At 34.2% G+C, this 14,886-nt stretch overlaps 1 protein-coding gene across 2 annotated transcripts in view; it reads left to right on the plus strand.

Annotated features, from left to right (window-relative positions):
* Positions 1–70: 70 nt before the first annotated feature.
* trappc13 (trafficking protein particle complex subunit 13) overlaps positions 71–14,886 on the plus strand; it is a 28,094-nt gene continuing 13,278 nt past the window's right edge. Inside the window, exons 1-9 of one of the 2 annotated variants that reach the window (XM_056466147.1) lie at positions 71–198; positions 832–900; positions 3,385–3,484; positions 5,875–5,959; positions 6,038–6,165; positions 8,300–8,372; positions 8,606–8,650; positions 9,020–9,037; positions 13,823–13,956. In XM_056466147.1, coding sequence (XP_056322122.1) covers positions 117–198; positions 832–900; positions 3,385–3,484; positions 5,875–5,959; positions 6,038–6,165; positions 8,300–8,372; positions 8,606–8,650; positions 9,020–9,037; positions 13,823–13,956 — 734 coding nt within the window. In that variant the 5' untranslated portion in view covers positions 71–116. The remainder of the gene's footprint in view (positions 199–831; positions 901–3,384; positions 3,485–5,874; positions 5,960–6,037; positions 6,166–8,299; positions 8,373–8,605; positions 8,651–9,019; positions 9,038–13,822; positions 13,957–14,886) is intronic. The other variant, XM_056466149.1, reaches the window with a different exon arrangement.

The raw sequence follows: 14,886 nt of genomic DNA on the forward strand, positions 1-14,886 counted from the left end.
GAAAAAGCAGTCCGCCAGCGTAGAGTCCATTTCATCACAGTGGACAGGATGTGCAGTATTTACTGACAGCTGCTGCAACGCGGTTTGTCCCTCTGTGTTCGCCGTGAGCAGCTGATATGCAGGTGAAAGGTCCAGCCACTGCAGCAGACAAGATGGATGTCAACCAGGCAAAACAAGAGCATCTTTTGGCATTAAAAGGTAGAGCGGGTGTTTACCTTTCTGACTAGTACCGAAAGAGCAGCTGAATGTTTGAACGATGCGGTGTGTGTTTACGTTCATTCATAAATATCGCTGACATGCCCGCTGTAGCTGTGAGCTGAGGATTCCTGCTAGCTGCACGCTAACTGTTTCTGATAAATACAGATTGGATATTACCTGCAGCTCACTAATAACTGGGTACATGTTTAACAGTGTGTTTTGTCTTTTTAGAGTTTATAAATAAACAGACATTTTGTTTATTTGCGTCTAATATTTTCCAACTACGTTGTTCAGGTTTAGTAAACTACTGACAGATACAGTTTTTGCCATCAAACTGACAGATTTATCTTTTAGTGGGACTAGATTTGAATAAAGTAATAGTAAAATCATTGTGTACTGGTGTTTATGTAACAGTTATGTATTTTTATTTTGTGAAATATCACTTGCAGAATAATACGTCTTTGCAGAATTGTCTGTTCAAATAAATGAAGAATAATAGAATACTTGTTATGTGATATGTCTTTTTTGCATTAAATCTAGATAATGCTCTATAGTCAATTCACATCATGTGTGTTTTATGCTAAAATACTTTTACTATTTAAAATCGACATTGTCATATGTTTCTCTCTCTAGTGATGAGGCTGACCAAACCTACGCTTTTTACAAACATGCCAGTAACATGTGAGGACAGAGATCTTCCAGGTACAGTCTCCAATGACACTTAGATCAACTCTGATTTTTGAGTATTTACCAGGAAACATTTAAAGAATGTGCACATTTTGTGAAATTTAAAACTGATTAATTGGTAAAGAAGTGAATTTTAAAGTCCTTACATTTTTCAGTCATTAGATTTTTCCTACAGTTTTCAATGTACATTTTGGTGGCTTACGTTATTATTCTTAAAGTGTTTGGTGACAAAATATAGGCTTATGATGGTATCAAATGTCAAAAAATCTAAATTATCAAAAAATCTAATTATCATGATTTATGGTATTATCACGATATTGAGCTAAGCTGCATTATTTGTATAATAACCAAAAATACTTACTGTATTTTTTTTGTATATACATGTTCAGAGTAAACAAATAGTTTAACCAAATTAATTTGCAAAAGGATGATAAAGTACAATAGGTAACATTTTACCTATTGAAGTCACTTATTAGTCAACATTAGTAAATGCAATAAACTCAACAGTTAGAAATCACTATATTATAGTAATAACTATATAAGTTTTAAGTTATTTAAAAAATACAACTGAATTTAATTAGACATTAACTGAACAATTATGATTATGGATTTGAATGTGTTGTTAGGGATTGCCTGAGAAATTAACACCACCTAATATTATTAAAGTTTTTTGTAGTTGTCATTACAATGACCTAGAAAAAGAAATAGGCAGACATAAAAAATCCTGGACTCCTAAAGAACAGAGAATATGTAAACAGTGTGACAAAAACCAAATAGAGGATGAGATACATTTCCTTCTGTTTTGCCCCAAATACACCACAACTAGAGAAATATTTTTCCCCCAATTTGAAACATTGACTAATTAATTTTTTAATTTAAATGACTCAGAAAAACTTTACCATATACTCGGAGTGAATTGACGCATAGACTAGCTGCAAAATATGTATACACCCCACACACCATAAGAAATGGTTAATGTAAATTCATGTATCTTATTTAAATAATCTAGACTGTTTATTATTATAATTGTTATATTTATCACATTATCTGATTGTTTGTTTGTTTGTTTGTTTGTGCTTTGGCAATACTGTATTGAATGTCATGCCAATAAAGCAACTTGAACTTGAACATTGACTTTAGTAAAATTAACTGATGTTAACGAATGGAGTCTCTAAGTTTACAGAGTTAATGAACAAAGGGCAAAAACTCAGTGTTAGCCACATACATATGGGAATTTTCAATGACGTAGGATGGATTAACACGTCAATATGTTTGAAAATAATCGCGTAAAGTATAACCACCTATTCAACAATCTGGATATTCTTAAAAGGTACACTAAACTTTTAACCTTTAAATAATAAATAATTGTTCATTGCTTTTTGAAGTGTCCACAATATATTGTTCATGTTCATTATCACAACATATTGAATTACTGAATATCGGCATATGTCTTCCTGAGTACGTCATGACTATTGGTGGACTTTCACAAATGATAACTTATAATTACAGCAAATGTCACTGCAACAAATTAGGGATTTTTAGCTTGAGGAATAAGATTAAATTTAGTAAATTTGCAGAGGCTTTTGTCCAAAGCAACTTACAATTGAGGAGGCATTCAGTGATTCAACAAGAAGAGGCAATACACACAACAAGTGCTAATTATACAAAGGAACTATTAGAATTATAGTTAATTATAATAAAAGAACTATCTTTTTTTGTATAGAGAGAAGTGTTTCTACAGGTGGTTTGTCTACCCCACTCACCGGTGTGAGGCACACTTTGTAAATGCACAATCACAATTTTTTTTTATTGTCTAGTTTTCAAAGCCAGAACATGTTACAAAACAAAATTAGAAATGAAAATCCTATTTTTGATGGCATCTTGTCTAGTATTATGCTGCAATGTTTGTAGTAGTAATGCAGTACATTCCTGAGTCTAGTATTGAGTTTTTCTGAAAGCTTTTAGCAGTTGATCTTTTGGACCGCTGCTGTAATGCTGACCCTTAATACAGCGCTATGATGAATCAGCCGTCTGCATTGTTTGTTTTCCTTCTGCAGGTAGCCAATGCCTTTGAAATGCTATATCTTAACCGCATGACACTATGACAGTTCTGGGTAGCAGCACTTCTATATATAAAAGGGTCTGAAACATGTTCCCGGATTAATATTGTCGGAAACATGAAACGAATTGAATACGTTAGAAACCACACCACTTTGAGTCATGCCTTTTAATTTTTTATGAGTAGCATTCAGAAACCTGGCTTAAATATAATGTTTGTTTATTATTCTTATTTAAATTATTTTTATATGCCATATAGGACTCATTCATTTTGAGATTTAATATTGTGACCTACATGTGTCGTCTTCCAAAAAGTCTTGCCTAAAAATAAACGAGATGCAAATAAAAAGATGGTTTGATTTAGATGTCTAATGGGGGTCTGCATGTAAGAACCGTCTGTCAGTCCAGAGGTTTACAGCTCAGCATATCACATGTCTACAGGTGATTTGTTTTTACGACTCATGAAAGATGATCCGTCCACTGTAAAGGGGGCAGAAACACTAATCCTTGGGGAGATGCTCACACTGCCACAGAATTTTGGGTAATGTATGCTTTTAATCAAACACAATTATATTCAAATGGGTGCTTTGTAGAATTAAATTTTAGATCTATTAAGTTGTGTTCTTTCATGGTTTTTATTTAAAATGGTAATTGTTTTTAAAAGGATTCTTTTTGTAGCTAGAACCATTTACACATGATCTATTAAAAACTATAATCAAACATGCAACTCATTTGAATAATACTGAAATGAAAATAATTGTTTGTATTCCCCACCCCAGTGCAAAGGTGATTTAGCAGTTTTCTAAAATGTTGACTCCATAGCATGTTTTGTTCTTGCTATGGAGGGCAATGGCTTTTCGGCTGTGGGACAAATGGCTGTGTTTTTGTGTTCAACGGTAGAAACACATAAAAGGTTTTCTTTATTTAATGCTGAGTAAATCAAACTTTGCTAACTTTCATGTTGTTATGAGAAATCCTGATCTGAGCATGTGAAGTAACACTTGAATATGGATGGATTAGGCTGTGGACCTATGGATGGATGGATGGATTAAACCATGGACGTGTAGATAGATAAATGGATGGATGGATGGATCGATAGATGGCTTGATCAATGGATATATAAAAAAGTGGATTGATAGACAGATGGCTTGATGGATGGCTGAATATATTGATGGGTGGATGATTGTAGCAGTGGACTGAAAGATGGATAGATGAAACAGTGGAGTGATGGATGGATGGCTGGTTGGTTTGATGGATGGATGGAACAGCAAGCTGATAGACAGATTAATGGATGGATGGATGGATGGATGGAGGAAACAGTGGAGTGATGGACGGTGGATAGTTTAAACAGTGAAGATGAATAGATAAAGCAGTGAACTGAAAGGGATGGATGGGTGAAACAGTGGAGTCATGGACGGTAGATGGATAGAGTAGTGAATTGATAGGTGGATGGATGAAACCATGTAGTGATGTACAGATGGATGGAAAAATGAGTTGATTGACAGATGGATGGATGAAGCAGTGGACTGAGATGGATGGCTGGATGGAACAGTGGACTGATAGAAGGATGAATAGATGGTTGAATAAATCTATGTAGAAATAGATTGATAGATAGTTATGTAGGTAGATGGATGGCCAGATAAAATGATGGATGGATGGATGGATAAAACAGTGGACTTAAACAGATGGATGGCTGGATAGCTGAATAAATAGAAGGATGAATAGATAAATGATTGGACCGATGGTAATATGAAGCATTGGATTGAGACAGATGGATGAACCCATGAAATGATGGATGGATGAAGCGATAGATAGATAGATTCAACTAAGGTGAATAATGCTTTAGAAGTATTTTAAATTGTTTTGCTGGCTTCACACCAAATGCAAAGAGAAAACAATATTGCATCACTCACTCTAGATTACTGGGATATTTTTACAAATAGTATCGACATACAGTACAAATACGATTCAAAGGCATTACTTTGAATGGGGAAAAAGGTGCAACACTCAGTATGGCTGCCACAGCGAAGTAAGTCCCGCCTTCCGGTCGAAATAGCCAATTTTCAGGCTTTATAGCCAGGCACTTCTGTGGGGGTGGAGTCTGTATAGATATGCTTGATTGTTACGGCAAGCCCTGCCATTTGGGAACTACTGCGTGCCTTGTTGATTAGGATGGGAGAAAAACATGATAGCACATCCCATCACATATCGTGTCCTTCCAGTGTTGTCCTCTAGTGTTTACTCAGTTTTTTTCTATTATTCTAATGTTTATAACAGCATCGTCTGGTTACTATTGAAACAGCCATACAGGAGATTGGCGTTGTGCCAATTTTTGCGCTTGAGCAAACTAGAAATTATGTGTTTTAAATGTAATTTGAGCTTAGGCAACAATAGTAATGGGACAGATCACTTCAGATGTGCTACCCAGGGGTTATGTAAATATGGCCGTCGAATAAACATACCTTCCTTGAAAGGGTCTTTTTTTTTTTTTTTTTGCAAGGATTTTGCGTCATTTGCTCCTGACAATTATTGGCCTCTATTCACATGTTTGCATTGACTTTGTATGCAATCTTCTGTTTTGAAACAGGAAATGTACATTTGCATTTGGTGTGAACCACAGCATTAGTTTTTGGTCACTAATGCAAGTGCAATCTTTTAAAGTGCTATCGAAAATTGAAAAAGAAGACAAATCAAAGTGTAAAACAGTGTATAGACATGCTCCAATGTTTGAAAATAGGGTTGCAAAAAAAAGTTTATAAGCAAAGAAAAGTAAATCGTAAAAGTGAATTCAGTATTTGATTGAGGTTAACAATAAGTGTTTTGTCAGGTCAGGCCCGCTCTGTGTGCTATTAGTGGAAAGTGCCACATGTCCATCTGAATCCCAAAGCCTCCAGTGATTTGAAAAATGCATTCTCACTATTTCCTGTGCAGAAATATTTTCCTTGGTGAGACCTTCTCCAGTTACATCAGTGTGCACAACGACAGTAGTCAGGTGGTCAAAGACATCCTGGTGAAGGTAACAGCTCGTCTCCACTGACTGAATATCTCATGTCTTACAGTCTCACCACTGGCCTGTGATTCTCTGTCTTTACAGGCAGACCTGCAGACGAGCTCTCAGAGGTTAAATCTGTCTGCGTCAAACTCCGCCGTTTCAGAGCTTAAGCCTGAGTGCTGCATTGATGATGTCATCCATCATGAAGTCAAGGAGATTGGCACACACATGTACGTGACCACACAGTGCTAATAACCTTTAGGTTATAGTTGCTTACATTTCAATATAAGAATAGTTGTGTCAGCAATATTCATAAATGATGCAATAACAATTTTTAAATGCCTTGGTTGTCAAAAACCAAAAAAAAGAAATTTTAAAAACAAATGTTTTATTACTTGAACTTGAATAAATGTAACAAAGGGAAAGTAGATTAATAAAACGTGTAAATGAAATCGTTTGCATAAATTCGGTTTTTAATTCAAAATTTTTAAACTTTTTATATTTAAAACTAAAATATAAAAACTAATAAAAAGTCTAAAATGCACAACAAATGACTAAAATTGCAGAAAATTTCAATAATAAAACATATCCTTTCATTTAGTGTCTGTGATACTAAATTAACTTTACCTTTAAATTTTAATATAGTTAACTTAAACTTAAAATGATTTTTAATTAAAATCTATTAATTAAAATCTTTAATTAAAATCACTTAAACTAAATTAAAAATACATGAAACTAGAAAAAAGCTTGTACAAATACCAGAAACACAATTATTAAAACTTCAATGAAATGAAAATTATAAATAAACAAAAAAAAACAACAATAAATTCTAACATTTAACATTTTGAATTTAAAGGGCACCTCTTTTACCCCTTTTTTAAGATTTAAGATAAGTCTTTTGTGTCTCCAGAATGTGTCTGTAAAGTTTCAGTTTAAAATATACATCAGATTATTAATTATAGCTTTTTGAATCTTGGAAATTTGAGCTGTTAGAACACTGTAGCTGTTGCCTGTGCCTTTAATGCAAATGAGCTGGTTCTCCCCGCTCACCGTTTCCACGTGCATGTCAGAGCCATAGAGATCTGCTCTCTTTCACATAGATAAACAGCACAGTGACAGACAAGAATGAAGCTGATCTCTCTTACTTCAGTAGGAACTTTCCCAGGGGTTATTTGATTGTTGTGGAATTTATTCAAGTCTTTTTGCAACGATGAGTCACACACAATGTCGTTATAAATTTGTGCATGCGCACACGCACATTTAGCTTTGCACTGTTTTTGCACCGGAAATGTGACAGGATACACGTTAATATACACTGCTGTATAGATATCCGTTAATGTACAAAATAAACCTAATTTAATTTTTAGAATTGTACTGACATATAGCTGTGGTGATGAATTACGTAGCGATTTTACTGACTTTATTGCAAACATGCAGTCTTAAAAACGTGTTAAACTTGTAAAACTCATTCTTGAGGTGCAGATGATCACAGAGAGCTGAACAGATCTTTTACTGCCAGTTGCTTTGCACAAGTCCTGTCTTGTGGATATGATTATACGTGCTTCTATGGATACATGTTAATCAATTCGGTGTGCGGGGAAAACCGCACTCCTACGTTACGCGGTGGTGGGTCTCAGAATTGCAGAGATTTGGGTCGTATTTTTACGCCAGTAAATAAAAAAGAGACTTATTTTGTTTCTATCACTCCAATATGACTGTGGACACACTATACATTCACACAGTTCTGTCCAAACAGCTTCCAAAAGTTGATTTTCATCATAGGTGCCCTTTAATATTAAAAACCACTGCCTTCTAAATCCAATATCATTAGCAAAAAATAATCTTGCACTAAAATAAGAATTTGTAAAACTGTATAGACACATTTTAGAAACAAACGCTAATAAAAATGTCAAAAATGCACAAAATTACAAAAAAAGTAAATGGATAATATATATTTTTAAATGTTGCCAACTTTTTGGAAAAAGTTGTAATGTAACCTAGTAAAAATAAAAATAAAATGCAAAATATTAATATTAAAGATGACGTTCAAAAATTAAAAAATTTAAACAAAAATTAAAAAGAAATAATATATAATAATAAATAAAATACACACAACAATTAGATCTGGCAACACCCACTTTTACCACAATCCAATCAGCTACATGTGTGTAAGTTCAAGTCCCGCCCCCACGATTTTTGCTTTAATATTCTCTAAAAGTCTAAATCAAATTAGTGCGGTCAAATACATTGCAAATATTCCTACATACGTTTACAGTTTTGCTACTGCCAATAATCATCACAAAGGTCTTAAAAAAGGTCTTAAAATGCAGTTGTTCTCACCATTTTCTTATTATCTGGTTCCAGCTTAGTCTGCGCAGTCAGTTACACCACTCAGACCGGCGAGAAGCTTTACTTTAGAAAGTTCTTCAAATTTCAGGTGAGCTCACGTCATTGGATGAATTGCTTTTTGCATCACTCCTGAACCATTTTGCACAGAGCTGAGACTTTTCATTTACACTAAAGCTTGACATTTGAACTCAAGCATGAGATCTATTGCTGATTCATACGTCTCCTGTCGCTTCACTGAAAGCAGTGCTGTGTTGTGATTTTAAAAACATGGACTCTATTGGGCTTGAATCAAACTTCAGTTTTAATTCTATCTTAAACCAGGTTCTCAAGCCTCTAGATGTAAAAACCAAATTCTACAATGCTGAGGTAAGTTTACTTTTTGACTTAATGGATGTTTTATTTACTAATATTTTAGAGAAAGGGATCCAAAAGCAAGTTACTCATGTATTGTGTATAGTATTTTCAAAGGTTATACTGTTTAACCTTCCCCTTCAGCACTGCCTCGCAGCTTTTGACATAATTTATAGTGAGGCTACGCTTTTTAAGAACCCATTCATTTTGATTTAATATCTGTTTTGTTAGTAGTGTGTGTGTGTGTATGTCTGTGTTTCATTCATAATTAGCTGTTTTGTTCACATTTACACTACTTCAAGAAGAAAACTGACATTGTCATTTTCTGGTGCATGTAACCTTCACTTCTCTAATGTTTATTTTTGTTTTTTATTCCTCCATTAGAGTGACCTCAGTTCTGTGGTAATTGTTTTCCTTCTCATTGCAACTTTTTTTCAGCATAACTCATATTTCTTTGTTCTTCTTCTGAGCCTTTGAAGCAAGCAAAAGAAAACATGAGAAAAGCATTCTTCTGTTCAGTATATCCATACGTTTTGATGTAAAATATGAGGTTATGTTCAGAAATTCAGACAGATCCTATTAGTTACACTTCTTTTTCAGATTAAAAATTTTGTGACCTTTATTGCAATGATGAACTTACTGATTTTAGACAGGCTACTTTCCTAAAACTACATGGTAATGTAGGTAATGGATAGAATATTGATGAATGAGTGGAAAATTAATGGATGTGGATGGGTTAATGGGAAAGATGGATGGATTTTTGATGTATGGATGGATGATTGGCTGGCTGGGTTGATGAGATGGATGGATAGATGTAGAGCACAATTAATCAAAAGAGATCGCGATCTCGATTTGACCCCCTAGACAATCTTAATTCAGCATTTCTATGATTCTGTAATTTATGGATATGAATGGGTTGATAGGAAAGATGGATGGATTTTTGATGTTTTGATGGATGATTGGCTGGGTGGGTTTATAGGATGGATGGATAGATTATTGATGTGATAGATGGATGGATGGATGAGTGTGTGGCTGCATAAAAGCTTGAGAGGGATAGATTATTGATGGATGGGTGATTGATGAATGATGCATGGATTGGTTTTTGAGGTAATGGATGGATAGAATATTGATGAATGAGTGGAGAATTGATGGATGTTGATGGGAAAGATGTATGGATTTTTGATGTATGGATTGATGATTGGCTGGTTGAGTTTATGGGATGGATGCATAGATTATTTATGTAATGGATGAGTGTGTGGGTGCATAAAAGCTTGGGAGGGATGGATTATTGATGGATGGGTGATTGGTGAATGATGGATTGATGGGTTTTTGAGGTAATGGATAGAATATTGATGAATGAGTGGAGAATAAATTTACGTGGATGGGTTGATGGGAAAGATGGATGGATTCTTGATGTATGGATTGATTGTTGGCTGGCTGGGTTGATGAGATAAAATGGATGTATAGATTATTGATTGATGGGATGAATGGATGGATTTTTTTGTATGAGTTGATGGTTGCCTGGCTGGGTTTATGGGATGGATGGACGGATGGATGAATGGATTATTGATGGGATGGATGAGTGGGTGGGTGCATAAAAACCTGAGAGGGTTGGATTATTGATGGATGGGTGATTGAATGATGGATGGGTGGATTTTTAAGGTAATGGATAGAATATTGATGAATGAGGGGAGAATTGATTGATATGGATGGGTTGATGGGGAAAGATGGATGGATTTTTGATGGATGGTTGGCTGGCTGGGTTGATTGGATGGATGGATGGATGAATAGATGTAGAACACAATTAATCGAAAAGAGATTGCGATCTCGATTCGACCCCCTAGACTATCTTAATCCAGCATTTCTATGATTCTGCCAATCATATTTTTAAGTTCAGGAGAAAAGCAAAGGTGGCTGCACGAGTCTTTTTATTGTTTCACATACATTGCTCAGCGACATGGACCCCTCCAAATGATGTTGAAAGAATCACATACTGTATTTATAAGGTATAATTCACCTAAAAATGTCATTTTTGTCTTCATATAATGCTGTATTCGTGGCCGGGAAATCACATGTGACGTGAGCTGCTGACCGTGAGCCGTTATTACAGAGAGCGCAACCTATTTAATGATAGACATGTGCGTGTCTACTTTAGTAAACAGAACATGCTTAGGCTGTGAGCAACAGGTAATAAAGTTGTAAATAATATTCAGTTTGTGGCACAGAGTGATCGTTTGAGAGCTGCGCGCGAAGTATGAACAGCACTTAGCAGTGAAAATGAAACTGAAAGCGTGTACATCATTTAAATGATCATATCGCATTATAGAGTTATGATTGCGGCAAGCATTTGATATGTTTTTACTTTCATAGCGAACACACAGTTGTGCATGAAAATAAATGTTTACAGTGTCAGTATAATTACTCTAGCCTATATAATGTTGATTTTACCAGTTACTTAAATGGTCTAATAATGTTGTCAATGACAGATTGCAAGCATAGGCCTATATCTCAAACAATAATTAAACATCAGAATTATAATAAGTAGAATACAATTATTTATAGAAACCAGTAGACCTACACATAATATTATTATTGTTGTTTTACCATATGTTGGAGAAAAAACAATAATAATTGCAGGCTCATATTAACCTTTATTTTACATCTACAGAATCGTGAGAAAATCGTGATCTTGATTTTAAGCAAAAAAATTGCGATTCTCATTTTAGCCAGAATCGTGCAGCTCTAGATAGATGGATGGATTATTGATTGATTGGATGGCTGGATGGATTTTTGATGTATAAATTGATGGTTGGCTGGCTGGGTGGGTTTATGGGATGGGATGGATGGATGGATGGATGAGTGTGAGGGTGCATAAAAGCCTGGGAGGTATGGATTATTGATGGGTGGGTGAATGATTGATGGATGGATGGATGGATGGATGCATTTTTGAGGTCATGGAAAGAATATTGATGAATGAGTGGAGACTTGACAGAATTGATGGACGTTAATGGAAAAGATGGATTGATTTTTGATGTATGGATGTGTGGTTGGCTGGCTGGGTTGATGAGATGGATGGATGGATAGATTTTTGAATGATGGTTTGGTGGCTGGATGTATGGATGAATCGTTAAGTGAATGAATGAAGTAGAGATAAATAGACAAACAGATGGATAAAATAACTGCTGAATGCATGTATGGATACTAGATAGATAGATAGATGAATTGATGTTAACTCAATTTTATACAATGCTTATTTTTTGAATTGGCTAAATAAATGCAAATCAAACAAACTGATGAGAGAGAAATACTTTTCCTGTTTTCCTTTGCTTCTTTCCTGTCTTCACTTTACTGCTCACTCATCTTACCAGAGCTAAACTCTGTTAAACATCAGTCTGATTCATTTCCACTCTTTTTTTTCTTAGGCTGGGAGAAATTGCTGCTTGTTTTATTGATATTTTATGTCTACTGCTGTTTTCTTTGACAGATTTAAATAACTTTTGCTTTTGAATGCCAAAAACGCACACAGTCAACTGTTGTATTGCATTAGAATTAACCCTTTGACACTTACAATCACACTGGTGTGATTAGTTTTGGCTGATGCATACGATCACACCGGTGCTAAATTCAAACATTTTCTGCGATGGCTAGTGCTGAGCCAGAAAAATAAAGTATAATGTATGAGCATATTAAAGCAAAGAGAGTAAATTTTTTTAGGTTTCAGATATTTAAATACACAAAGGTACGTCAAAAACATAACGTTTACATTTTTTAAAAATGCATCTATAGAGAGCGGAAATAATATATTTATTTAACATAATCATGTGATGTGCTTTATTCACATCAGATACACAATGTTTAGGTTACTGGAACTTTTACTCTATTCTTCTCACAGTTAAAAAGTCACTTAGTTTTGTGTTTCCGGAGAAGTTGATGAATTGATATAATCAATCTCTCCATTGAACCGTAGACTAACATGGCGATGCCCATCACCCGATACAGATCTAATAATAGGATAATTATTAAGACATCACCTTTTTGTAAAGGACAATATGTACTATATAACTGCAGTTTAACTATGCTTATATCCTGTCCGCCCTATACACAACACCTTCATTTTTTTAATTTTGACTAATCTAATAACGTGAACCATTTGTAAAGCTGCTTTGGAGCAGTAATTATAGTGAAAAGCGCTATACAAGTAAACTTGAATTGAACATTTTATTGAACACTCCACTTTTTTTGGAAATATGCTCATTTCCTTGAGTTAAACTGAAACAGTTTTTTTATTTTTATTTTTTTTACATTTTTTTTTGAGTGAGATGCTAATGGTCTAATCCGATTCAATGATTTATGCTAAGCTAAAAGTGCTTCCACCAAACCCAGAGATCAGCGATTTAAAAAATATCTCTTAAGGTGTTTTAAAATGAGGCTGTTTCCAAAAAAAAGTGTTCCTTTTAAATTGTTTAAATGACAAAATACATGTTCTTACACCTATTCGATAATCGAAATATCATATATTTTACAATGTAATTTGGATGTTTGTCAATATTTGCAGAAAAGGAAAAATAAATATTGCACAAATCATTGGACTGTCACAAGATAAACTTGACACGTCGCCATGGAAACTTAAAAAAAAAAACAGTCAAGAGGGTCAGGGGGAGTATTTAAACTTGCATGCTAAAAGGGTTAATAATAATGATCTAATGAGTGGAATTTAGTTTTTTTGGTGATTTTTAATCAGGCTTGGCATGGGATCTTTGCTTCATGCTTTAACGAAACTTCTGTCAAAAGGTGCTGTTGATCCACAGGCATGAACTAACCTCTACTTGCAAAACCAACTGAAAATAATACTAATCTACCAGCCGGAGATCAACTGGGCAAACAGCTGCTTTATTTGCCTCTGCAAAAAAAAATCAATAAATTCCACTTAAACTTTTCTGAAGAGCTTGATTTGACGGGCCACATTCAAAGACCTTTACACGATAGATGAATAATTAAAATTTAGTAGGACACTAAATTGAAGCCATTACAATTAAAGCTATTGTGATATTACTACATTTTTAAACAGTATATTAGTGTGGATCCAAGTCTTCATGTCGAGCCCTTCAAATAAAGTATCACTCCAGGATAATGTGTATTCATGTATATTACTGCATGAATCTCATTGATGTGTTTGGCCCTATACAGACAGATGAGGTGTTTTTAGAGGCACAGATCCAGAACATCACCACATCTCCAATGTTCATGGAGAAAGTGTCTCTGGAGCCTTCTATGATATACAACGTCACTGAGCTCAACAATGTGGCATCTGGAGATGAGAGGTGACATTTATATTTTTCCTGGTTCATATTTAATAAATTGGGTGTCACAGTGACTCAGTGGTTTCAACCATTAGCCCTCATTTAAAGTTTGAATTCTTTTTCAAGTGCTATTTCAGCACATTTTAAAACCTTTTTAAACATAATAGTTTTAATAACTAGTTTCTTTTGTATTTGCCATGATGACAGTAAATAATATGTTACTAGTTGTTTTGCAAGAGACTAGTATTCAGCTTAAAGTGCAATTTAAAAGCTTAAATAGCGAGTTGGGTTAATTAGGCAAGTCAATGTATTAAAGTGGTTTGTACAAATAAAAAATAAAAAATTTTAAGTGATAAAAATAAAAAATTTTAAGTGGGTCAATAATATTTATCTTATTCACATTTTTATTCCAGCCAAACTAGGAGAAACAAAATTTTACAGAAGAAAAACAAAGGAAATACTGTAGAAATGGCTCTGCTCTGTTAAACAAATGGAAATGCAAATTATTTGTGAAAGAAGTAACATTTCACAAAAAATTTGTACTTGTACTATAAGACAATGTGTAAAAAGTGAATCCATAAACCTTCTATTAAGTGTAGAAACTTTAGTTGTTTTCTGAAACTTTGTAAAGTAATAAGTGCATCACATCTGAGACATTTCTACAAATGTTTTTGTCTGAAACCAACTTTTCCATCAAGTTAGTATCTCACCCTTTGAACTGACATCCAGAGTTTTTTTTATAATTACAAGGACAATCTTTATAATTAATAACAATATTAATTGTATGTGTTGTCTTATGTCAAATATTGACAAATTATTTTAATCATTCAGAATATTATAAACAGTTTCCAGCAAATTAGAAACTAACCATTTATAATTTCATATAAAATGTGCATTTAAACCCATTACAGCTCTGTCCTTTGCCACAGCCATATCACCCTGCAGCCCAAG

Source organism: Danio aesculapii, chromosome 10, assembly GCF_903798145.1.
Source record: "Danio aesculapii chromosome 10, fDanAes4.1, whole genome shotgun sequence".
NCBI classification, from domain to species: domain Eukaryota; kingdom Metazoa; phylum Chordata; class Actinopteri; order Cypriniformes; family Danionidae; genus Danio; species Danio aesculapii.